Here is a 25,520-nt window from a genome sequence, read left to right on the forward strand (position 1 = left end):
CCAGAACCAAACTCTTAGTAACTATGCTTCATAAATACTGGCTGAATTTAACTGACTGGAAACAGTGGAGTTAATGGAAGTTCAGATATACAGTCCTACAAAAAGGGAAAACAGTACAGAACTGGATTCCCAACAATCACATTTGGGAGAGAATAAAGACAAAGCTTATCAGTTGCTTCTAGGAAGCATACAAAAAGGTATCTTTCCCCACCTTCTCTTAATTTACTGCTGGTGAACCAAACAGACCTGGGCTCCTGGGAGCTCTGATGCAATTTGAGCAATGTCATGGAAAGCTTCCTTATCACTGAAGAAGCGCTCAGCTGCCACTCCCTTCCCCATGAAATGAATGAAAGCTTCTTCCAGATCATTCTTTGAATGCAGAATGGTGTGATCTTTCCCATTCCCAGGACTCAGACCAAGCGCCTCCAAGAGCTTCACTCCTGAGAGCACTACATCCACACAGGCATTGACTCTGGAAGGAAGGAAGGAAGGAAGGAAGAGGCAGTGTGAAAGAGAAAACCAGAAGTACCTATTCTGCATTTAACAACAGAGAAGTGTTTCCAGGAACATATTCAAACAGATAAACAGACGAAGTGGATCTGAAACCTTAACTGGGAAGTACACAGCATATGGCAGAAGGAAGTCTTTTATCTGGACGTATGCCAGAATATTTCTGAGGATGGGAACACAGGATTCTTTTCAATAGGTTGGCAAACCTTTGCGAGCTACAAAGAGAAGACAAGTGCTCAGCATTTTAGAATAAAGATATCATGATAACACAAATACAGCATTTCTGAGAAAATGCTGGCAGAGCCAAACTGTCTGGATTCACACTGGCTTTGTGACTTGGGCAAGTCAAATTTCTGTGTCTCAGTTTCCTTATTTATAAAATGGCATAATATGGGTATTTAACTTATAGAACTGTTTCAAAGATTAAGTTAATATATGCTTAGGAACACTGGTGCAAAGTAAGCAAAATGTAAGTTTTGGTCAAAAGTCAAGTATCTGATAGCCTACCTCCAAAGACACAAGTGGAAGGTGGTAAAACACTAAATACCTAAATGTGTAAATACTCCCAGCTGAAACTCTTAAGAGTTAAGTGGTATCTTAAAGACTCAGGCACACCTGCAGTCTTGTAACGACTCATCACTTGGCAGGTGTTCACTGGACCAATCCATGACCTTAAAGGGCTCCTAAGAAATCAATGCTGCATCACCTGGTTGGCTCTGTGGAATCAAATTATAAAGAGTTATGGTTGTCTGGCATGGCCTCTCCTATGTGTGCACAGAAAAGTTCTGGCTTATATTTTTAATGTTAAAAAGCCACCCCTTAAAAGAGAAGGGTCAAATAATTTGGGTAGCTAGATGAGGACCTTCTGCCCCCCAACCCATAGTCACCTTTATTTTTGCTTCTATTGGGGATGTCATTCTTGCCAATGGGGCTAGATGACCACACAGACAGCTCGTAAGCCTCTGAGAGAACCTAGGCCCACAGAAGGCCAATAAATAGCTCCTGGGGAGAAGGGGGCTGGGTTTCCAGGTGAAATCCAAGCAGCTTCAAACCAGAAAGTATAATCATCAATAAAGAAAGACCGAAGGACTGGATTCTAGTGTGGAATATAGCTACAATGTTTCCCTTCTAGTCTCTTAAAAAAAAAAAAAAAAAAGATCTCTGGATCTGGAAATTAACAAAGTCATTAATGGTGGTAAACCCTAAGAGGAATGAGATTGGGTAAGGGAGAGGAATTTTGTTTTTCATTAGATTTCTAATTTTTATAAGCATGTATTATGTTTATAATTGAAAAGCACTATAATTTTTAAAAGGTTCATATGTAGACTAGATATAAGGTTTACAATGGCAAGGAAGAGACACATCTCTCCTAGTGATACAAACTGACTACACCCTCTTCATAAGGATGCTTTATTTTTCTCCTATGGATCCCATGCTTTAAAAAAGATTTCTGCCTACCAATCAGCATTTAAATATTCAAATTTACTTATTCTTTTAAAATTAAAGATACATACATACTCTGCTCAACTGGAAAGGCATAATCTAAGAGTTACTATGCCCTTCAGTGCATAAAACACACTGACATTCATGTGGCAGGAGCTTAACTGTGTTTAAAAAACATCCCTTTCACAGCCCTGCATGATCATAAACCAAGCAAACCTTATAAACCAGTCTCAATTCCACCTCATACAGGGTGTTCTTTATTTCTACTGGATGCAACATTATATATCTAAAGGGTAGACTCTTAACACATCGCCTTCATATCCAGTGGTGTGCTGAGACCTTGAATAGAGTTTGATTCTTTAAAGATGGGAATGGGGGAAGTTTGCAAAAGTTACAAAAAAAACCAAAAGGAACAATGTTCAGCATACTTTGCAATACAAGACAAAACTCAACAGAATTTTGATTTAAAAAAATGTAACTACCATAGGAACATTTTCCACCCCCCAACTTAATCATGCCATGAATACAAAGGGGAAAAAATCTTATAAAAGGAAAACATTTTATTCAGTAGTTTTTAGTAAAAAGGGATCATTGAACATCTCTGTGCCAGACACCAAACTAAGTACTTCTCCATGTACTTTCTAGTCACCCTTTAACCAGAGCAAGAATCTTCCTCTGCACTTACCTCAATTCAACAGCATCTGAAAATGTAAACAAGCACATTACCTACGTCGCTTTATTACCAGCGGAATTAGAGAGAGGGAGGGAGCAAAAGAACCAGAAGACAAAATTATGCTCATTTGACTTCAGGCAGAATTTCACAGTTGAGTACAAAAGGTATAAAAGATTGTAATGTGAGTTTGGAGAAAAGGAAGACACAGATGCAATCACTGGAAACTAAAGCAAGGCAACAGATACTGAATGTCCAAACAAGAGGAAGGACTAGAAGGACAGGGAAGCCTGGGCTTCCGTGCCCTACTGCCAGAGGTTTGTTGGGGGGCTGGGGAGGGGGCACAGTTCCCCTTCTAGACTGTAAATTCTTTAAAGGCAAGGATGGTGGTTCTAATCACCTCCCTTCTGTTTCATTATCTGTAAAATGTTTCCTTAAGTTCTTCCTAGCTTTAACCCTATACCTGAGATATTTACAATGGGTAATCATAATCACCAGAAGATGCAGAACTGCAGAGAAGAGAGATCCAAAGGTGCAGGGGCAGTGGTCCCTGCGCTGAACTCTGGATGGTGCTCTGGTCAGAGAGAGAAGGCTGCTATTTCTGAAGCAATGCATGTGAGGCAGGTGTTTTCAGAGAGATCACACCAGTTTGCAAAACACGGTAAGATAGGCAAGTAGTTCTCACTGCTTTCAGCTGAGAAAAGCTGAGGCTGGAGGCTGACTGACATTCCAAAGGCCACAAATGGAGGAGGCTAAATTCAAACCCAGATTTATCCGATACTGAAGCCCTTGCATGCAGTGTGCACAAGCACAGGTGCAGATGAAGAGATTAACTTTACGTGTGGATACAGGTAAGAATGTGGTTAGATACAGGTTAGAATGGAGAGCTGAAGAGAGGAGTGGAGTATGACAGGCTTCAAAGGTCAGGGAAAAGCCAGGTATTGGGGAATGAACACTAGGTTCATGATTCACTCAATGGGTCTCAGGCACCAGAGTCCGATTTTGGAGCAGAGGAGGTGGCACATTTCAGAAAGGTGTGGTAGCATGCCCACCACTGACCATCTTTCTTGAAACATGTCCTATCCGTTTTTTCTCTGGGTCCTTTCCACCAGCCCCCTACATGCTGGTGCCTCCCAGAATTCCACCCTTGCCATTTACTTTCCTTTCTTGCTCTCTTCCGGGGCAATCCTATCCAGTCTCTGACCTCAACTTAACCACTGGCATCTCCAAAGCCTGCAAGCCTGCTCCTCAATATGCTCCTAAACTTCAGCCTCACTGTCAGCTGAAGGCTCAGTTTAATTTGAAATCCCACAAGCAGGCACAGTGCCCCCTCCTCTGAAATCCAACCTGTTACTTTTCAACACAAACTCGATCTCTTTTCTTAGTCTCATAGCAGTAATGTGGCATGAACAAGATCGGAGCCAGAAACCGGCTTACCTTGTGACTTTGGTAGTTAACAGCTGTGTAATCTTGGGCCAATCAATACTTCTAAAGCTTTGGTTTACTTATCTATGAAAACTGGATGACAATATTTGTATCTATGTACATAAGGTTATAAAATGCCCGATGCTAGAAACTTGTCATTCTGGACTGCCTTTCTTTATCACACTCAACCTGTTAACAAATTTCACATTTAGTACACTGCGAATAAAAAAGGCTCTTCTCTCCCTTCACCCAGACCCTACGACGGCCTCTTAAGGTCAGGATGTCAAGCCTTTCCTCCTTATCAACCACACTACATTGTGCATCCAGAGTGCAAGTGAAAGTGTGTGTTCTCCTGAGAAGTCAACTACAACATCCCCTCCCCCAAATGAAATTCTAGTACAAGTACTGCAACTTCTCTCACCTACTCCTTGCACATCACCATCTTTAGGGCTAAATCCCTGTGGGTAATGAAAAATGTTACCAACAGATGTCTGTTACCCACAAAAGTGATGTGAAACTGCCAATCGGGTTACAGCCATGGCTCAAAACCCACCCTTTACGTTCCTACCAGTTATTCTCAGCAAAGAACTTAGTCTTATTTACCTGCTTATAAACCGTTACTGCTCTCCTACCACCTACCCTGATATGAAAGGCCCTTCTCAGCATCATTTACTCACCTCTCTCTACCATAAGGTCCTTGCCCTCAAAACAGGGCCAACTTGCTGTTCCTAAACTGTGTACATCACATTTGGTTCTCTCTGCTTAGGTGGTCTTATCCCCCCACCCCACCCCACCCCACTTCTGTGAAGAAATCCCATTTTTTCTCCAGGGCCTATCCCATGCAGTCACTATAGCAGATTATATTGTCCAAGATGGTCACAAGATGTTCCGTCCTTTTTACAATGTGATGTTGACACTCCTTCCATCAAGATGTGCTCTAAGTCCCATCCATTTGAAACCAGCTGGACCTAGGACTGTGGTAGAAGTAACACTGTGCTTTTAAGATTAGGTCGTGAAAGGCATTAAGGCTTCTGCCTGGTCGTCTTGGAACATTCTATTTACTCTGCTATGAGAAACCTACATAGCTAGCTGCGCAGAACGCCTGTAGGTGCTCAGGATGTAGCTGAGGCTGTAGCTGACAACCACAATCAACCTTTAAAGAGGATTCCAGTCCCAGACACCATCTGACTGAAGCTGCCCCTCCAGTGAGAACTGCCTAGCAGAGCCTAACTGAACCTGAGAATCAGAAAAGATAATAAAATGACCATGTGTTAAGCTACCAAGTTTTGGGGTGATTTGTGATTTAGTAAATGTAACATCACCTTCTCAGAGCATTTTCCAAAGCCTCATCCTGGGAAGAATTAGTAATCCTTTGAGACACAAGGCTACCTTGTTTTTAGCCCTAGTTCTGCAAAGCACTTCTGATAGCTGTTACAGAGAGCACTGTGTGCCCTGTCCCCCACCAATTCGTATGCTGAAGCATTTACCACAAATGTGACTGTTTTTGGAGATAGGGACTATTTAATCTAACAGGGCTAAAGTCCATATAAGAGGAAGAGACACCAGGAGTGTGCGTGCACAGAGAAAAGGCCACATGGGTACACGGTGAGAAGGGGGCATCTGCAAGTCAGAAAGAGAGGACTCACTAGAAACCAATCTTGCCAGCACCTCACCTTGATCTGAGGCTATCAGCATCTAGAACTGTTGAGAAAATAAATTTCTGTTGTTTAAGCCACTCAGTCTGTGGTATACTGTTATGGCAGCATGAGCACTAATAATAAATATATCTCTTTTCAACAAATGAGGCGGGGATCTTGCTTCACCCATTTCTGTATCAGAACTTAGCACAGACCTGATACATACCATGCAGTTGATGATTTTTTGTTGAATGTGCATAAAACCAGGGAGGACAATTAAGAAGCTGATAAGGAAGTTGGTGAAAGGGCCTGAACTTGAAAGAAGAGATAAAAGGGGATATATCTGAAGAAACAATACACTGGTATTAAAAAACAAAACAAAAGGAAAAAACTAGCTAACGTTTGAGTGCTCTTTACAGCAGAAGGCATGCTAGATTACACGATTATTTTGTCTAACCTTCAGGATAACTTGGCTCTCTACCTTAGCCTTCCCCCAGCACTCACAAAAACCAGCAGAAATTTCATAGATGGCCTGCTTTTGTATGGTGCTTTAAAGGTGAAGACAAGATATTTAAGTCGAACTGAGACAGGGTTTAAAGTTTGTGTGAGGAGAACAAATACATTTTTTGGAGAGGAACACAAAGAAAGGAGGCGCTGTGAGCTGGGAGAACCTTATATATGTCATGTCACTGAAGTTAGGGGAAGAAAAGAGTTTCAAAAAGGGAAACTCTTTAGCGCGTGCAAGACTGCAGACAGTTCGCAGTGAAGACTAAAAAAAAAAAAAAAAAAAAAAGGCAGTTGAACTGGAAAATCAACAAGTCACCAGTGAGTTTTGAGAGAGTAGTTTCAGTAGAGTGGGGGTCTCCCGGACGTTCAGGAAGCGAAAACAAAGGAAATAAAGTCAGCAGTTAAAGGCAGCGACCACGCCACTCAAGAAGTTCAGAAGCAAGAGGATGAGCGCCGTAAGACCAGGTGTCTTTGACCGCAAAAAGGCAGACGAGCCGAAACAGGAATGAAGGAGACTGGAACATGAGGGTGTCAGGCTGCGCGGGATTTGCAAGAAGCTATTAGGCTGGTCCTACCAAGACGAGAGAAGGATGCAGAGGCTAGCCGAGAGCAAAAAGCAGTCTGGTGAGTCCTTGCAGCAGCGACGAACGGGGCTCGTCCTAGACGTCTGACGCTTCTCGTCAAGGAGGCAGCGTGGACACCAGCGCCGAGGGGCCTCCCGGGGACATCTGGGAACCCCTGTTTCCGCGCGGCTCTACCTCCCAGCTCCCCAGCCGCCCAAACTCCGCCAATGTGGCCCTAAGAGGCCCGGAGCGCCCGCACCTCCTTGGAGAGACCCTGAGAGTCAGGCCCCGCAGGCACTCACCCCACGGCCACGCGGCGCCAACGCCGGGCCGGCCGTACAATGAGCGCGTCCCAGGCGGCCGCCAAGCGGCCCTCAGGGGAGCCGGGTCCCGGGGGCGCGGGCGCCAGCTGTAGCGAGCTCCACAGCGAGCGCAGCGCCGAGCCGGGCAGCTGCGGCTCCAGCAGGAGGACACAGCCCACCGCCAGCGCCAGGAAGCCGGCGTACGCAGACCCGCGCCACAGCGCCATAGGGACCGAGGCGCCGCAGCGTCCAGACAGCTCCTTTCCCGGCCCGCGCCTCTTCCGTCTCTGCGTGCGCCGACGTCCGCACGCGCCACGTCACGCCAGTGCGCCGCGGCCCCCGGGGGCGGGCTGGGGGCGGGGCTCCGCGCCTCTCCGCAGGCGCCAACTCTGGCGCTGGGGGGCGCGGTTGCGAGGCCCTGCAGAAGGTAGGACAAAGGTCCGAACGCGGAGCCGGGGGCAAGCCCCGCGCGTCTCCCCACCTCCCAGCTCCATCCCGGACCCCAAACCAGAGGGGCGAGGGCACGTTTGTTTTTCCAATACGAGAGAACCGACGGATTATGAAGAAGCGGGCCAACCTCACGTTAATCTTTGAGCCGGTCAGTGTCCCCGCTTGAGCAGCGCCTGCGTTTGCCGGGAAGGACACCAGTTACACTCCCTGTCTTTTAAGCCATCCCTCCGCGTGTGTCCATCCTCCACCTATGATTTAACAATACCTCTTCCTCCCGGGGGGAATTAGCTCAGAGGGCAGCAGCGCCGCAGCGAGCCCCTGGGGCGCGCGTGGCAGGGGATTCTGCTCCTTTAGAGGGTAACCGAGGCCTTCGGCCACTCGAGGCCCATTCCAAGACGGGAGAGCCAGCAGTGTTCCTCCTCTAGGGATGATCACATTCAAACCTTAAGATAACCCTCGGGGGGGGGGGGGGGCGCTGTTCCCTTTAACAATATCAGAAAAACGCACACAGGCACACAATCTTGTGTTAGGGAGGTTATGGACTTGGGTTAAGAAAGATTGGTTTCTCTTCTTTTCCCTTGGTGGTAGGGCTTCAACCCAGGTAGGCCCTTTCTTCCTCTTTGGGGCCCTCTTTCTACGAGCCCACATTGAAACCAGTGAAGCTAGGCTTGTTGCCAGTTCCTTCTCAGTGGCCACCATGCACCTCCTGGTCTTCTTCCCTGGCTTGTTGCCATTTTTTCTCCTGACTGGCTTTGTGTCGACTTTCCACTCTGCCTCTGACCTTTGGACTTGGCAATGAAACTTAATTTCCCTAGCTTTGATCTTGGGCTATAGGGTTTATTCCCCCACCTCCCACACTCCCCAACCCCCACATCACCTGCTCTTCCCCCTCCTGGCCATCTGCCTTCTCCTAGCTCACCCCATCCAGCCCACCTGATCCCTGATCGTAGCAGCCTTTTCAAAGGAGATGTTCACACAGGAAGAGATTTGGGCTGCTATAGGAAAAGAAAGAAGCCAAGGAGCCAGTAAGATTTGCGTGGAGCCACGAAACTGTCTTCTCTAGAGTTGCCTGTCCCTTCTCTCTCCTGAGATGTGTCCAATCAGTTCCTAGAGAAACTATTCCCTCTCATGGCCCACAGTGGGCATGTTTCCCTACCAGCCCAGAGATGACTGAACCAGCACCTAACTCAAAAGCAGGGAATCCACCAATGGCAGAGAACACTTCTCAATTAGCAATAATTTTGCCTCAGATAAACCTCATTGGCTATGATACTGCCCCTGCACAAAGCTCACAGAACACTTCTCTCTACTGAGAATTTGGACCAAGAGTCAAGAGTCCGTGGCTAGGTGTGTTTGTTTGTTTTTCTTTTCCTTTTCTGGACCCGCAAGGTCACATAGGCTTGATGGTCAGAGAGAGTTAGTTAAATATATTTCCAAGATGAAGTTTTGGGGGCGCTCAGGAAACTGTGGGAGGACCACGGAGCAGACAGTCCTAGAGATACAGGGAAATGCTCCACACCAGAGTCATGTGGAAACAAAGCTGCCTGGGGCCTTACCTTCTGGCCCCCAAGGTAGCTGCTGAACTGCCAGCACTTTGAAACTAATGCTTCTGCTTCTTTCCAGGCTTGCCAGAACTAGCCCCGCCCCCTTAACCCCTCAGTTTTATTAAGATATAATTGACATGTCAGTTACAACACTGTATGAGTAAGGTGTCCAACATAATGATTTGATACACGTATATACTGCACCATGATTACAATAAGTTTAGTTAACATCACTACCTTGCATAGTTACAACATTTGTTTCTTTGTATTTAAGTTGTACTCTCTTAGCAGCTTTAAAATACATGATACTAGGGGCACCTGGGTGGCCCAGTCCACTCAGCATCTGACTTCTGCTCAGGTCACGAACTCACAGTTCATGAGTTTGAGCCCGTGTCGAGCTCTGTGCTGACACCCCAGAGCCTGGATCTTCTTCAGATTGATTCTCTCTCTCTCTCCCTCTCTCTCTCTCTCTCTCTCTCTCTCTCTCTCTCTCTCTGTCCCTCCCTGCTCATTCTCTGTCTCTCTCTCAAAAGTAAATAAATGTTAAAAAATGTTTTTTAAAAATACATTATACTAGAACTTTGGATTTAGCCACAGAAACAAAACTACAGCAGCTTGAATAAAATGGAGATCTATTTCTCATGTAAAAGTCCACATGGGGTGCCGGTACTCTGTGGGCTGCAGCCATCTGCCCATTGTTGAGGCTGCTCTGGGGCTCTTGCTGGTTGTTCGCTCAGTGTAGGTTTGTGTTGTGGGTGATGGCAGGGCTGGACAAAGAGCCCAGAGTGTGGACCTCAGTTCCAACTGAGAACAGCAGGAGCTATAGGAAGAATACCAGTTACATTTGCCAGTCATGGCAGAGTCTGATGTGACTTCTGGTCACCTGTACAATCACAGTGGCCTTAAATTCCCTCTCACTTATCAGGAGCTCAGGGGTGAGCATTCAGCTATTTTTGGTGCTACAACCCCGCTTAAAATATTTCCTTAATGAAAAATAGTCATTTTGGATTCTGATAATCTTATCTGTTTAGAGAGTCTGCAATGCATTGCAAGCAATTTTTCTAGAGGTTAGATTTCTGGGGGCAATTATACAAAAGAGCCCAGAATGGGCAGCCGTGGCTCCATTCTCTAGGCTGAACAAAGAAAAAGGGGCTGGGCAGGCCTTAAGACACCCCTTCTCCCCACTCAAATTGCTTCCAGACATGGCCTTTTGCAGTTGGTTCTCTCTCTTAGGATCTTGAAATGAAAAAAAAAAGCAATTTGGTTCCAGAAAATTCAGAGGCAAATGGAGGCCCCAGGTGTCCCCCCCCCCCCCCAAGACCCTGACCTGGAAGGCCAAGGTGCAGATCCCATATTTCTACAAGGAATTAGCAGAGTGCTATCAGTTCCCAAATTAGCCTGAAGCTTTGGCTTTGACAACAACACAAGTCAACACCACCCATGTGATAGAGGGTTTTAAGGAGCAAGTTTGTTCCCACAATGGAACAGAAACTAAAGTGGTACCAAATAGTCCTTATGTAAGCTGGGCTAACCCACTTTTCCACAGTTGCAGGCCTGTGGAGTTTCATCCAAGCTGCTCTCCGAAGTCCACACTGTGTCAAGGCCTTTGCTCAAGCCAGAGACACAGACCACCACAGGCCACACCCAAAGGCCAGAGTGAGAGCTCAGCTTTGAAGATTGTAGAAAACTCTAAGGAGACAAAAGAGAAGGGATAAAGGATCCTAGGATCTGAAAAGAGAAAGTTTTATGTCTGCAGCCATAGCCCTGGGCAATCAGACACCCTCCTCCCTCATCTGCCATCAGGAGGGCACTAGAAGAGCTAGGAGGATAGGTTGCTGAACAAGGAAAGGCAGAGTGTTAAAGGCATAGGAGCCAGGTGACAAGAATGGCAGCTGCAAATCATGATAGTTCATGGACATTAATAGGACCTCCTGCATAGATTAGGGCAGAGAACTTCTTAGTTTGTGGGATGCAACAGTGTGGTGGCGCTGGATTTCTTTGGGCTTTGGGATTAAGTGCTTTGGGCCAGGAGGAAGTGCTGAGCGTGGGAAAGTGGGAGAGGCAGAGCTGCCTGGGCTTCTATCTGGCAGGGGCCTATGAGCTTCACAGGGCAAATGTGTAAGGGGGCCGTGTGAGGCATGCTTCTGGAACATAGCTGTCACACTGGCTGCTGTAGCCTGTTCACACTAGGGACCCTCCAGCTTGGTGCTCCTCTGCAGGCTGTATAAACCAGCCCTGCTGTAGGTCCTGGAGGATGATACAGCCATCAGATCTGGGTTCTGTAATATTTGCCGTGTATGTTTAGAAGGAAATGGAAAGTTTGCCTTTTAACTGCATTTCCTCTCTTTTTATTTATTTTTTATCTATTTATCTATCTATTTATTTATTTTTAATTCTTTTAACATTTATTTTTTTAATTTTTTTTCAATATATGAAATTTATTGTCAAATTGGTTTCCGTACAACACCCAGTGCTCATCCCAAAAGGTGCCCTCCTCAATACCCATCACCCACCCTCCCCTCCCTCCCACCCCCCATCAACCCTCAGTTTGTTCTCAGTTTTTAAGAATTTCCTCTCTTTTTAAAAAATGTTTATTTATTTGTTTTCAGAGAGAGAGTGGGAGAGGGGCAGGGAGAATCCCAAGCAGGCTCTGTGCTGATACCCAGTGCTTGAACTCATAAACCATGAGATCATGACCTGAGCTGAAATCAAGAGTTGGATGCTTAACCAACTGAGCCACCCAAGCACCCGTAACTATATTTCCTTCTTGTTTCAAGAACCCTAACAATTCTATACATATTAATGCTTATTTATTTTTGAGACAGAGAGACAGAGCGTGAGCAGGGAAGGGGCAGAGAGAGAGGGAGACACAGAATCCGAAGCAGGCTCCAGGCTCTGAGCTGTCAGCACAGAGCCTGACATGGGGCTTGAACCCACGACTCATGAGATCATGACCTGAGCTGAACCTACTGAGCCACCCAGCAACCCTAACCCTAACAATTCTAGGACCACTTAGTCCAGTAGTTGTTTTCCAAAAATAAATAAAGGAGAAAATAAAAGGAAGCAAAAACATCCAAGTGGTATGGCATGTCTGGGCTGCTCTGGAGCGGCCAGGGGCCCAGGCTTGCTCCGTCTTTTGCCCTGCCATCTGTAGGGTGATGGCATAGAGGGGAGGGTGTGCCATGATAAAATCGGGGTTCGGAAAGAAAGGAGAGTTGGCACATGGCCGTTGCAAGGCAATCAACACCTCTACTCCAGTGGAAGGAATGTGGGATTTGATGCCTGTTTTTAAATCTCTATTTCTGCCACCCAGTCTCTGTGCATCTCAGGTAAGTCATTTAACCTACCTGACCCTCAGTTTCCTTGCCTGCAAAATAATTCCTACCATACCAAATGGTAGTGAGAGGTAGACATATCTTAAAAGAGCCTAGCACAGTGTCTGCTACATGTTGCTACATGACAGAACATTCCCTCCCATTGCTACAATTGGTTCCTAAGAAGTCTATTTAATTTTCTTCTCAGCCCTGCTGGTCTGCCATTTTCTCACTATAAAGAGGACAGTCATCTCCACATAGATCACTGTGCAGTGGCCTTTTCTATTTTTTGGTTGTTCAGGATCTATGTAATATTCCATTGAATAAAAATACTATAATTTATTTGCCCAGTTTATGGTAAGAACACTTGGAATTTCCCCAAGTTTTTACTGTTCCGTACAACATTGCTATGTACATACTGCTGATACACATGCATGTTAAGTTTCATCAGGGTGTCAAAGAGGTTCACCAAGAGTGAAATTTCTGGGTCATATGAAACACCTGTCCTCAACTTTACTAGATAATGTCAGACATCCTTCCAAAATGGTATGCCAGCTCACTCACCAACTCACAGCATATGAGACTGGCTGTTGCTCCACAATACACACCAACAGGTTCTTAAAGCCTTGCCATTCTGTAAGATGTGTAGTGGTGTCTCATTGTGGTCTTGACAACATTTTTGTTAGTTGCAAATATTTTGTCTTCTACCCCTGTCCCTTGTGTTTTCATTCTCCTTATAATACCTTTAGTGAATAAAGTTCTTAATTTTAATGCTGTTAGTAACTTGTTCCTTTTTCTTGCGGCCTTTTCCATTATCATTAGTGCTTTGTGTTACTTGCTTAAAAAAAAAAAAAAAATCTTTCCCTACCCAGGGTCATGAAGATCTTCTCCTATACTATCCTCCTACACTATACTAGAGAAGCTTTATACTTCTCAGAGCTGTATGATTTTGCATTTCATGTTTAGGGAGTTAATCCACTTTGGAGTTGATTTTTGTGTATCACGGGAGGAATCCTTATAGATACTCAGTTGACCCGGTGTATTTTACTAGCCATTTCTCAATGACCTGCATTCCTATCTCTGTCCAATATCAAGTGTCCAGATATGTTTGGACTAGTTTTAGGGGCTCTTTATTCTCTTTCATGGATCTATTTATTCACCCTTGTACCAGCACCTCATTATCTTGATATCTGATAATGTAGGTTCTTTGTATCTTATTTTTCTTTCTTTTTAAAAAATGTTTTATTTTTTGAGAGAGAGAGAGAGAGAGCACAGACACACACACACACACACACACACACACACACGCATGCACGCGCAAGTAGGGGAGGGGCAGCAAGACAGGGGAACAGAGGATCTGAGGCAGGCTCTGCACTGACAGGCTGACAGCAGCAAGCCTGACGTGGGACTTGAACTCACTAACTGCGAGCTCATGATCTGAGCTGAAGTCAGATGCTCAACCGACTAAGCCACCCAGGTGCCCTATCTACCTTATTTTTCAAGAGCATCTTGGCTATCCTTGGCCTTTTTCCATTCCCATATACATTTTCAAACTGACTTATCAAATACAAACAAACCAGTTAGGATTTTGATCCGTTTCGGTTTGGGGAGGATTGCCATCTTTACAGAACTGAGTTGTCCAATATAAGACTATGGTAGATCTCTTCATATTTAGATCCACCTAAATGTTTCACAGTAACATATTCAACTTTAGTATAGAGGCTTTGCACATCTTTAGCATGACTTATTTCTAGCCACATAATATTTCTTAATACCTCTATAGAGGTAAGGTTGACATACAATAACTGTATAATATTTATAGGGTATGACTTGTTAAGTTTACCATACACACCCGAGACCATCACTACAATCAAGATAATAAATATATGCATCACCCCCAAAAGACTCCTCATGTCCCTTTGTAATCCTTCCTTCCCAAACATCCCCCCTGTCTCCTCTGTACCCAAGCAATCAATAACTGGCTTTCTGTCACTCTAGACCAGTTTACACTTCTCAGAATATGATATAAATTAAATCATGTAGTATGTACTCTTTTTGATCTGCTTTCTTTTCACTCAGCATAACTGTTTTGATTCATTTAGGCTACAGTGTGTATCAATAGTTGCTTTTTAGAAAAGTCTTTTTATTTTGAAATAGTTATATATTCACAGGAAGTTGCAAAAATAGTTCAGAGTTTCCCTGTACCCTTTACCCAGTTTCTCCTCCTCGATCTTTGCATGCCTGGGTACTTTCTGTCACTAATATGTCTGCTCAAATACAGCTTGCTCTGACCAAACAATATAATATCGTCAGCTGGTGGGTCTCTACCACCTCTCCCTCTGTTATTTTCTGCCTAGAACTTACTAACAGCTGATTTTTCTCATTTGTTTATTAATTTCTGTATTGTGATCTCACCCTATTAGAATATGAATTCCGTGAAAACAGAGACCTTGTCTGTTCCTAGTCAGTGACTAGAATACAGCCTGGCATCAACAAATCATTGTTGAATAATAAAATACTAAATCTCCCAGCAACTGCATAACATGGATATTGTTCTCTCTATTTTAAAGATGAAAAACTGGGTTGGGAAAGATAAAGTGGCATGCCCTAAACTGCACAGTTTGTAGTAGTGGTGGTGGGGGATATTGGGTGCTGAGATGTGAATCTCTGATTTATAAAGACACCCTGTTTTTAAAAAATTCTGAGACAGGAAGCAGGGCAGAAAGAAGCTGGTTATCTCTATGTTCTTCTATAGCAGTAGTCCTTGTTCACACCATAGACTCCGACCACAGTGCCCAGGCCAGTGACAGCTAACATCCCAAGTGGTCAGCCCTTGGGGTCACTGGCCCCAGCAGCAGTGGCAGGGCTTACAAGTCCCAGCATGGACTTCCCTACTTCCTAGAAAGAGCAGGCAACTAATTTCCCCCATCCCCATTCATGCTTATGTTTTTTTTTTTTTAAACGAGTTAATACTTCTAGCATTTATTTCTAAATCTTTTTTTAAAGAGGCATTAGAGTTCATCACCATTTATTGCAAATGGATTTCTTTAAACAAGTCAGTTCTGATGTTGAAACTGTAATGCATGATTTTTTGTTTTTGTTTTTAGTTTTTTTTTTTGGCACTATTTATCATTTAGAACAATAGAGAACAACTTTTAAAATAAAAAGTGGATAGCACTTCACTGAAAAACTATTCCAAGAAACAGATTTTACTTTTATGCCCCAAATCTACATGTTTTTAGTTAAGCTATATTAAAAAGTTAATTTCCAAAAAGACACAAGCTTAAGAAATCATGATGAAAGTTAGCTGGATTTTCTTGAGAAATGAAATTAAAAACAGACGGCACTGCTTACTTTTCAGCAAATTCTGCTTTGCCAAGTTTCGAAAGGAAAAAGCCTAACAGAGTTTTCCATGTCGTCTCCTTGCCTGGGAGAGTCTGGAGGACGTGCTCCTTTCTGACAGCCTACTTTGTCATCGCTGCTCCCAGTCACAGCTGAATCTGTCAACATGATGGCTTCACCTACTCGCCATGCACAGCCTAGAGCTGCAAATCCCGGTTGGAGTAGATAAATTCCCTGCCTCTTCGATGGAGCTATGGATTTCAGGTGTTGCTTTATGTGCTCCAGTCAATTTGCATGAAGCTAGTACAAGAAAGGAACCACATCACTTACGTCTGTGAACTTTCTGGAACAAAAATCTGGCACATCAGTCTGTTACTTTATCCATTACAATGTGAGTACCCAGTAGCAATCTTTCTTCCAGAGCTTCTGATCCGTAGCCAAATGTATGATCCGTCAGTTGGGTCATGTTGCAAACTTTGTGTTACAATCAACACTTTGGAAAATGTATCATCACTGTCCTAGTCTTCAGAAGCATGATTCCTGTGGGGTTAGGGAAAAGAAAAGCCCCCAATAAATCCCCTTTCCTACTGCCTTGAGCCAACCTTTTAAGCTGCTCTGTCCTTTCTGGGGTGGATAAGTGAACACTGGGCCTTTCTGCTTTAAAAAAAAAAAAAACAACACCATAAAAACAAGACATGATCAGTGTGTATGTATCATTTAGAAAATACAGAAAGATAGAAGTGTTTTAAAAATCACCCTTTGGGCGCCTGGGTGGCTAAGTTGGTTAAGCCTCCGACCCCTGATTTTGGTTCGGGTCATGGTCTCAGGGTCATGGGATCTCTGCACGCTCAGCAGAGCCTGTGTGGGATTCTCTCTCCCTCTCTCTCTGCCCCTCCCCAGCTTGTGAATGCACGCTTTCTCTCTCTCTCTCTCTCTCTCTCTCTCTCTCTCTCTCTCAAAATAAGTAAACTTCAGAAAAAAAATCACCCTTGATCCTACTGGTCAATGTTAGTTTTTTGGTGAACATCTTTCAGATTTTTTTAAATGTGTGCACATAGACACACATCTTCACAGAAATGTTATTTTATTATTATACATGTTGTCTGGTAACTTTCTAAAAACAATACAGTTGAACATTTGGATATATCACCAACATTTTTTATCTAACATGATTTTTCATGGCTGCATAGACTATTTAGCCTATGGATAGAGAGGCTGTTCACAAGTTTTGGCTATTACAATGAGAGATGAACATGCTCATCGCAAAATCTCTGTTTCTTTACTTGTCTCCTTAAGGACAGTCACACAAGTGGAAAGGCTACAGCCCAGGGCACGCCCGATGCAGTTCTCAGGCTTCCCTTGAGTAACCCCATGCCACACGCACTCCTGTCCACACCGCAGCCCACCCAGCCAGCTTCGGGAAGTACGCGCCAGACGACTGTGCTGGCTCCGAGGAACCTGGGGTAGAGCGCGCGTAGCGTGCACAGCAAGCCGTTGAGTCTGTGGTCCCATCTAAGCCCTCTAGGGCAAAGGGAGGTGTCCCCAAGAGAAGAGAGCACGAATGAGGGTGGGCCTATGGAAGGAGTCACCTCTTGTCCCTGCGTGGCACAGGCTCTGTCTTTGAACCTTGATTTCCTCATCTGCGGAACGGGGATGGATTCCCCTGGTGATGGAGACGCGTGGATGCGGCGCCTCCGGGGTGCACAAAACCGAGCCCCGCCTGCGGGAGCGCCCCGCCGCCTGCAGGAGGCCGAGGGCCAGGGAGCCACGCCACGCCGGGAGAACGGCTCCGGGCCTGCAGGGGGAGCCGCGAGCCCACTGCCCGAGCTGCAGCGGCGGGGGGCGGGGCCGCCGAGCCACCAGGGAGGAACGCGCCGCCCGGCGTTCGGCCGGGACCCACGCTGGGTCTTCATCTCGGGGGATTTCTTTTCCCGTGCAACAAAAACGCCAGCAGCCTAACAGGTCCTCGCTTGGCTTTTCCCCTCCCCGCTCAGTCCAGCGGTCCTGAGCTCCAAGTCTTGGCTCCAGGGTTTTCAAACCTCCGCGGGGAGGCTTCGCCTCCAGGGAGCCTTGCTGGACTCCCACAGGGCTCAAGAGGCGTGGCGCCCCAGGCGGCGCCTGCTTCCGCGAGTGTGCGGCCCACTTCCTGCGTTTGGCTGTCTCTGGGGATGGGCGCTTTGCTTCCCTACCGGGACTCGATCCCCTTATTGCCGCACGCAAGCGCCACTCGCCTCGGGCCCATCGTTAGAAGCGAAGGAGCCACCTCTTCTCCCCGCAGAGCGCAAAGGTCCTCGGAAGGGGCTATGCTGCACCTCCCACCCTTTAGCCAATTTGCTAAAGGTCCCAATTGGGGCGTGCCAATTGTGTGTGTGTGTTGGGGGGTGGGGTGGGAGGAATCGTTGTGCGTCTTTGTGGGAGTTTGTGCAGCATGTCGGCTGCGTGTTTGTGCCTGTGTGACTGTACATGTACTGTGAGAAAGCATCTTCTAAATTAACTCAATGTATGGAGTTAGTATTAAAGTGGAACTGGAATAGATTCTAATCCTTGTTACTTGAGGATATAGGTAGAATAGCCAAGAAATCTGAGGGCTGGGGATTAATACTGTATTCGCAACCATAGGCATCTAACCTTGGGCAAATCTCTTCCTTAACTGGTCTTCATTGCCACTTTGGTAAAAGATAATTGTTTAAATGGAAAATCTCTCATAAAAGTATGAAATGACCATGTGTCAGATTTTAACTCCTTAGTTAGTGAGAGAATAATATGTTGAAAAATCAGTTCAAAGGACAATACAAAGGCCGGACACACATACCATCAATCAGGAATAATGAAACGAATTTGTTAATTGATACAAAATTGGCTCCTTCCCTGGGGCGGGGGATCAATTACACCTCCACCGGACAAAATTTATTTGCATTGCGATGAACATGAATCATTTGTATTATTTTCAGTTTTCTGCAATTTATAGACTCAAAGACAATGAGATGGTAGCCTGGAAGGGCACACTAGCCCAGTATTCAATAGGGCATTTCCCCCTCCCCCACCCCCATTTCAAAAATCTCTCACACTTTTTCCTGGCAATTTGTACAATAGGGTTGGGTTGCATAAAGATTTTCCAAAGTTTTTAGTAGTGCAACTCTTTTTCTAAGTGAAATCTTGCAGGAAATCCGTGTGTGTGTGTGTGTGTGTGTGTGTGTGTGTGTGTGTGTTTATGTATATATGTGTATATATACATATATATATTTTACTTTCTAGAATTTATTTTTTATAATTTACATTAAAGTTAATTTGCAAATGGTGCAACAATGATTTCAGGAGTAGATTGCTTAGTGCCCCTTACCCATTTAGCCCATCCCCCACCCACAACCCCTCCAGCAACCCTGTTTGTTCTCTATATTTAAGTCTCATGTTTTGTCACCTCCCTGTTTTTATATTATTTTTGCTTCCCTTTTCTTATATTCATCTGTTTTGTCTCTTAAAGTCCTCATATGAGTGAAGTCGTATGATATTTGTCTTCCTCTAATTTTGCTTAGCATAATACCCTCTAGTTCCAACCACGTAGTTGCAAAATGGCAAGACTTCATTCTTTATGATTGCCGAGTGATACTCCATTGTGTATATGTATACCACATCTTCTTTATCCATTCATCCATCGATGGACATTTGGGCTCTTTCCATACTTTGGCTATTGCTGACAGTGCTGCTATAAACATTGGGGTGCATGTGCCCCTTCGAAACAACATACCCGTATCCCTTGGATAAATACCTAGTAATGCAATTGCTGGGTCGTAGGGTAGTTCTATTTTTAGCTTTTTGAGGAACCTCCATACTGTTTTCCAGAGTGGCTGCATCAGTTTGCATTCCCACCAGCAACACAAAAGAGATCCTCTTTCTCCGCATCCTCGCCAACATCTGTTGTTGCCTGACTTGTTAATGTTAGCTATTCTGACAGGTGTGAGGGGGTATCTCATTGTGGTTTTGATTTGTATTTCCTGGATGATGAGTGATGTTGAGCATTTTTTCATGTGTCGGTTGGCCATCTGGATGTCTTCTTTGGAGAAGTGTCTATTCATGTCTTTTGCCCATTTCTTCACTGGGTTATTTGTTTTTTGGGTGTTGAGTTTGATAAATTTTTGATAGATTTTGGATATTAACCCTTTATCTGATATGTCATTTGTAAATATCTTCTCCCATTCTGTTGGTTGCCTTTTAGTTTTGCTGATTGTTTCCTTTGCTGTGCAGAAGCTTTTTATTTTGATGAGGTCCCAATAGTTCATTTTTGCTTTGGTTTCCCTTGACTCTGGAGATGTGTTGAGTAAGAAGTTGCTGAGGCCAAGGTCAAAGAGGTTTTTGCCTGCTTTCTCCTTAAGGATTTTGATGACTTCCTGTCTTATGTTCAGGTCTTTTATACATTTTATTTTGTGTATGATGTAAGAAAGTGGTCCAGGTTCATTCTTCTGCATGTTGCTGTCCAGTTTTCCCAGCACCAGTTGCTGAAGAGACTGTCTTTATTCCATTGGATATTCTTTCCTGCTTTGTCAAAGATTAGCTGGCCATATGTTTCTGGGTCCATTTCTGTGTTCTCTATTCTGTTCCATTGATCTTAGTGTCTGTTTTTGTGCCATGTATATGTATACATTTTAAATCTCAGTTAAAATCATTTACTATACAGTTAATACATGCTCATTGTAAAATTGTGGGGAAGTACATAAGGTTACTAAATAAAAATTAGTCTTCCTTCTCTTCTCCCTTTTCCTTCTCTCCTTTCAATTCCAGAGCTACCTACTATGAAAGATTTTTGCATACCTCAGAAGATACCCTCTTCACATATACAAACATGTGGTTTTTAAAACACAGATGAGATAAAAACAATTTGCTCTTCTGTACTTTCTTTTTTTTTTTTTTCCAATTAAAAATATACTGTGGACATAGAGGCCCACCTAATCATTTTAAGTGGCTTAGTTGTATTCCATGGTATAGTTACCTTCAACTTATTTGGCCTGCTTTCTCTTAATGGATATTTTTTAGTTGTTTTCCAGTTTTTTGTATTATAAACAAATGCTTCCATGAGCTTCCTTAATCAGTACTTTTGTGTGGTGATACATCTATATCTTTTTATTTTTATAGACAGGGCATGAGCAGGGGAGGGGCAGAGAGAGAGGGGCACACAGAATCCGAAGCAGGCTCCAGGCTCTGAGCTGTCAGCACAGAGCCTGACGCGGGGCTCGAACTCACGAACCATGAGATCACGACCTGGGCTGAAGTCGGACACTTAACCAACCGAGCCACCCAGGCGCCCTGATATATCTATATCTGTCTATTGATCTATAAAATTTTAGGAGTGGAATCACTGCGTTGAAGGACAGGTGCATTTAAACATTTTGATATATATTGCCAAGTTACCTTCCCCCAAAGTTGTAATCATTTATTTTTTCCTAGCCAAATGGCGTATCTTTACATCTCCACCAAGAGTGGGTATTATCAGACTTTTAAATCTTTGTCGATCTGATAGAGGGAAATGGCCCTCATCATTTCAGTGTACTTTTCTACAATTATCTCTAGCAGTTAAAAATCTTCCCCTTGATGAGAAATTGCTTCACTGTTTATGTGACCTTCCTCTGCAGAATAAGTCACATGGCATAATTTGAAAACTCTTGAGCTAGCTTGGTTCCCCAGGATCTCACATTCCAGGAGGCAGATTCTATGGAAGTGGGTGTTTGTGCTCTATGTCAGTGTGGAGCTTGTGTGTTCCCTCTGTGTGTCTGTGTGCAAGATGTTTGAGTGCCTGTGTGTCCATGCCGGTGAGTGTTCACGTCTCCTTGGCTGCAGGGGGAGCAGAGAGCTCACAATGGCACAGGTTTCCAGGGGATTCATGTGGGACACAGAGGTCTCTCCAGTTGGAGAAGAAGAGCAGCTGGACCTTCTAGCACTGCTAATGAGAAAAGGACTGAGGACAGTAGCAACCTCGTACTCTGTCTCTCCTGCCCTATCTGCTTTTGCTGGGGTGCTACTCCCTTCCTCTCCACAGACCCATGAACTTGTCCGTGGGCCCCAAAGTAGCCACCCTGGTCTGACTCTGCAAACCTTTCAGCAGAAGAGGCCATTGCTGCCTGGAACAGTGACTCTGTTTCTCAAGAAACCACCACTCAGCATGACTGGGGAAGAGAAAACAGCCACCAGCAGGTTCTGTTGGCCGAGGCTGAAGTAACGATAAGTCTCTGCTTTGTAACCTGCTCCATTGTTTAGGAAGTGGCTGGAAGCTTGATTCACTGTCCACTGGCAGCACCAGCAGTGGATCTGGGAGAAAGAGAAGGAACTCAGGAAGGAGACGGACCTGGGTTCCAAACTGAGCTCTGCCACTTAGTAGCTGTGTGGTTGAGGGCCAGTCACTTGATTTCTCTGAGCCTCATGCTCTCATCTATAAATCGAGGTTAATGGTGGCCACCTTGTGACGTTATTGTGAGGATTAAATTAAATAATATATGTAATGGATCTTAATAAGTACCTCAGTCAACATCCCCCTGAAAGTAAGAGTTTGAGAATCACACTTTTCAGAATGAACATCTCAAAGAACATCCCCAAACATCAGAATCGAGAGGGTCATTCTTCCTTTGGTGTGCCCATTCAACAGCAACCTTGTACCCATGTACTCGTGCGAGAATGGTAAGATCTGGCTCTGCCTACCCTCCTGTGTCACTCGCTGCTATACGCTTTTTTTGAAGATTGTGTTTTTAAGTAATCTCTACACCCAACATGGGGCTTGAACTTACAACTTTGGGATCAAGAGTCGCATGCTCTACTGACTGAGCCAGCCAGGCACTTTCACTTTTAACTTTAACCACATCTATGCTCCTTCATGCCTTGTGCCTTTGTTCACATGGCTCCATCAGCCTGGAGTGCTCGCCCCACTCCACTCTCCACCTGACTACTTATGCCTCAAGGCGTTATCAGGGCAAAGGATGTATTATCTAATCTGACATATCTGCCTATTGTCTGGAATAGAGAGAGTCAAAGTGGACTCCTACTGTATCATATAAAAAAATAAAATTCCAGATGGGCTAAGGGCTTAAAATGTAAAAAATAAAATATTAAAAAATTTGGCAAGACAAATCATGATGCAATACTATCATATACCCACTAGAATGGCTGGTGAAAAAGTCAGATGCTACCAAGTACTGGGTGGATATGGAGCAACTAGATGTTTCTTACGTTATGATGTGAGTGTAATTGGTACATCCACTTTGGAAAACTGGCAGTGTCTACAAACCTGAGCATACACATACCCTGTGTCCCCAAAATTATGCTCTTGGGTAAATATACAACAGAAATACGGACATAAATTCCATATAACAGAAATACAGACATAAATTCACCAAAAATATGTGCGAGGATGTTCATAGCACCAGTATTTGTAATAGCCCCAAATTGGAAGCAAACCACATGCCCAAAACAAATTTAAAAAATAGTGAAACAAAAAAAACCCAGTAAAACAAATAAAGTGTGGTATACTTATATAAAGGAATACAGCAGAGCAATGAGAATGAATGAATTACATGAATGAATCTCACAAACATAATATGAGTTGAAGCTAGACACAAATGGGTACATACGGATGATTCATTTGAATAAAGTTTAAACATTAACCTATGATGTTAGAGGTCAGGGTAGAGGTTAATTTTTTGGAAGGGGAGTGACTGGAAGGAGACACAAAGGAGCTCTTAGGATGCTGGAGATGTTATGTTTCTTGATCTGGGTCCTGGCTACATGAGTGTGTTCACCTTTGTGAAAAACCATGGATCCATAAAAATATAGGCACTATTTCATAAGTATGTTATACTTCAATAAAAAATTTTGGCAGATAGGTCTCTTATAAACTAAGGTTGTAGACCTTCTCAACCAAAGTTGGAAATTTTGGAGATCTAAGTGATAGATGTTTCCATATACATATGGAAGCATTTTTATGGCAAAAGATACTTCAAGCAATGTCAAAAGACAAGCAATAGATTTGGCAAAAAAATATTTGCAATGCAGATGATAGACAAAGGTTAAAAGCTGTAATATGCAAAGAGCTATCAATTGATAAGATAAACAACCCAATAGAGAAGTAGACAAAATGATATGAATAGGCAATTCAGAGAAGGAAAATATCCAACTGTATAGAAAGATGCTCAAATTCATTAGAATTCAGGAGAATGTAAATTAAAGTAATAATAAGACACCAGTTTGCACCCTCCAGGCTGGAAAAATTAAAAAGAGCTTCTACATCTGTTTTATGTGGGGGAAAAAGTGTGCTCTTAATCATTGCTGGCGGAGATGTAAATTATTACAGCCATTTTGGAAATCAATCTGGAAAAATCCATTAAAATTAAAAATACATATGCCCTTTGACCTTGCAATCCCACTCCTGGGAATCTACTCCAGAGAAATAAAAGCATCTACCTAAAGGCTCGTGTACAAGGGTGTTTATTGCAGCATTGATCGTAGAGGTGCATGCATGATGCGTGTGCGTGCAGATACACACACACGTGCGCACACAGACACTCAGCCCAGAAACAAAGCAAATGCTTCTCAGCAGGAAATGGTGTAAATGACTGTGCTCTCCCTTAGGGCTCATAGTCCAGAGGCCTGGGGTAAGCTGCAATCTTTTCAGTCCACAGGATGTCTCCACCTGGGGCACTGGACTGGGAGGCAGTTGTGGACGATTAGAAGCCCTGTTCCTCCTGCCCGTAGCCAGCAGCACTGATTACATAGCAGAATTTGGAGAAGTGATCGCCTGGGACAGAGGCATTCCTACAGCCCCTCTTGGCAGGGCCTTCAGGATCAAAGAAGGGACACCAACAAAGGAGGACCACGAGGGTGGCTCTTACATTCACTGCCAGTCAAACCTATGGTGGCTTTTTAAAGCCAAAGTCAGGCAAAAATTTCCTACTAATTGAAGGGATCAATTGCAAATAATTATTTCTAAAAACCATGTCTCCCTTCTGATGTTTGTGGTCAAGCCACATCTCCATCCACCTGAGGCTCTCTGTCTTAAGTGAATTAAAATGTGGGGGAGGGGCGCCTGGGTGGCTCAGTCGGTTAAGCGTCCGACTTCGGCTCAGGTCATTATATCACGACGGTGTATGAGTTCGAGCCCCACGTCGGGCTCTCTGCTGACAGCTCAGAGCCTGGAGCCGCTTCAGATTCTGTCTGCCCTTCCCTGCTCACGCTCTGTCTCTCAATAATAAATAAATGTTAAAAAAATTTTTTTTTAATGTGGGGGAAACTTGCTAAACTCCAGTAAGCTGTCGGTTGGCGGGGGAGGGGGGGGGCTCTGGCTTACCTTAGGAAGGCAGCTCTAAACAGACCTCTACCCTAAATGGAGGCCCACATAGTCGGTGTGTCAATATTTAAAGTTATAAGCCAAGCCAATAAACTCTTAGGTAAAAATATTTTATCCTCCTGCCTTAAAAAACATGCCCTCATGAGATAAAAAAAAAAAAAAAAAGAAAACATTTTTTAATGTAACATTATGATTTTTATATAAATAAAAATAGGCAAAGCAGTAAAGGAGATAGAATTTAATTATTTTTGAACATATTTTGATATTCTGTTGATTGGCTGCTGATGTGTAAATGAGCAATAAAATCAAGATCCACATAATTCACAAATTATTATGTATCCGTTTATTAACTTAATTTTTCTTGCCTTCCTTATTGCAACATTGTTACAATCAAGATTTTTGCACCATTTATGTTCTTTGATGATGAGGCCAAATTAGATTATCTTTTCTGAGTCATAATTCTTAGGTAATTAAAAAAATTAATTTCTATT

At 43.9% G+C, this 25,520-nt stretch overlaps 1 protein-coding gene, 1 long non-coding RNA gene and 1 pseudogene across 4 annotated transcripts in view; 1 reads left to right on the plus strand and 2 right to left on the minus strand.

Annotated features, from left to right (window-relative positions):
- ADPGK (ADP dependent glucokinase) overlaps positions 1-7,346 on the minus strand; it is a 28,264-nt gene extending 20,918 nt beyond the window's left edge. For 2 of the 3 annotated variants that reach the window (XM_040493202.1, XM_040493201.1), the window contains exons 1-2: positions 7,058-7,346; positions 247-472 (exon numbers count right to left, since the gene is read on the minus strand). In XM_040493202.1, coding sequence (XP_040349136.1) covers positions 247-472; positions 7,058-7,284 — 453 coding nt within the window. In that variant the 5' untranslated portion in view covers positions 7,285-7,346. The remainder of the gene's footprint in view (positions 1-246; positions 473-7,057) is intronic. The other variant, XM_040493203.1, reaches the window with a different exon arrangement.
- Positions 7,347-7,470: 124 nt separating this feature from the next.
- LOC121041960 (uncharacterized) lies at positions 7,471-16,406 on the plus strand. Its single transcript, XR_005795936.1, has 2 exons — positions 7,471-7,655; positions 15,800-16,406. It is a non-coding gene; the product is annotated as an uncharacterized LOC121041960 (long non-coding RNA).
- On the minus strand, positions 8,712-8,797 carry LOC121042165 (uncharacterized; annotated as a pseudogene).
- Positions 16,407-25,520: the final 9,114 nt, after the last annotated feature.

This window comes from Herpailurus yagouaroundi, unplaced genomic scaffold, assembly GCF_014898765.1.
Source record: "Herpailurus yagouaroundi ecotype Mexico unplaced genomic scaffold, PumYag 184, whole genome shotgun sequence".
Taxonomy (NCBI): Eukaryota; Metazoa; Chordata; class Mammalia; order Carnivora; family Felidae; genus Herpailurus; species Herpailurus yagouaroundi.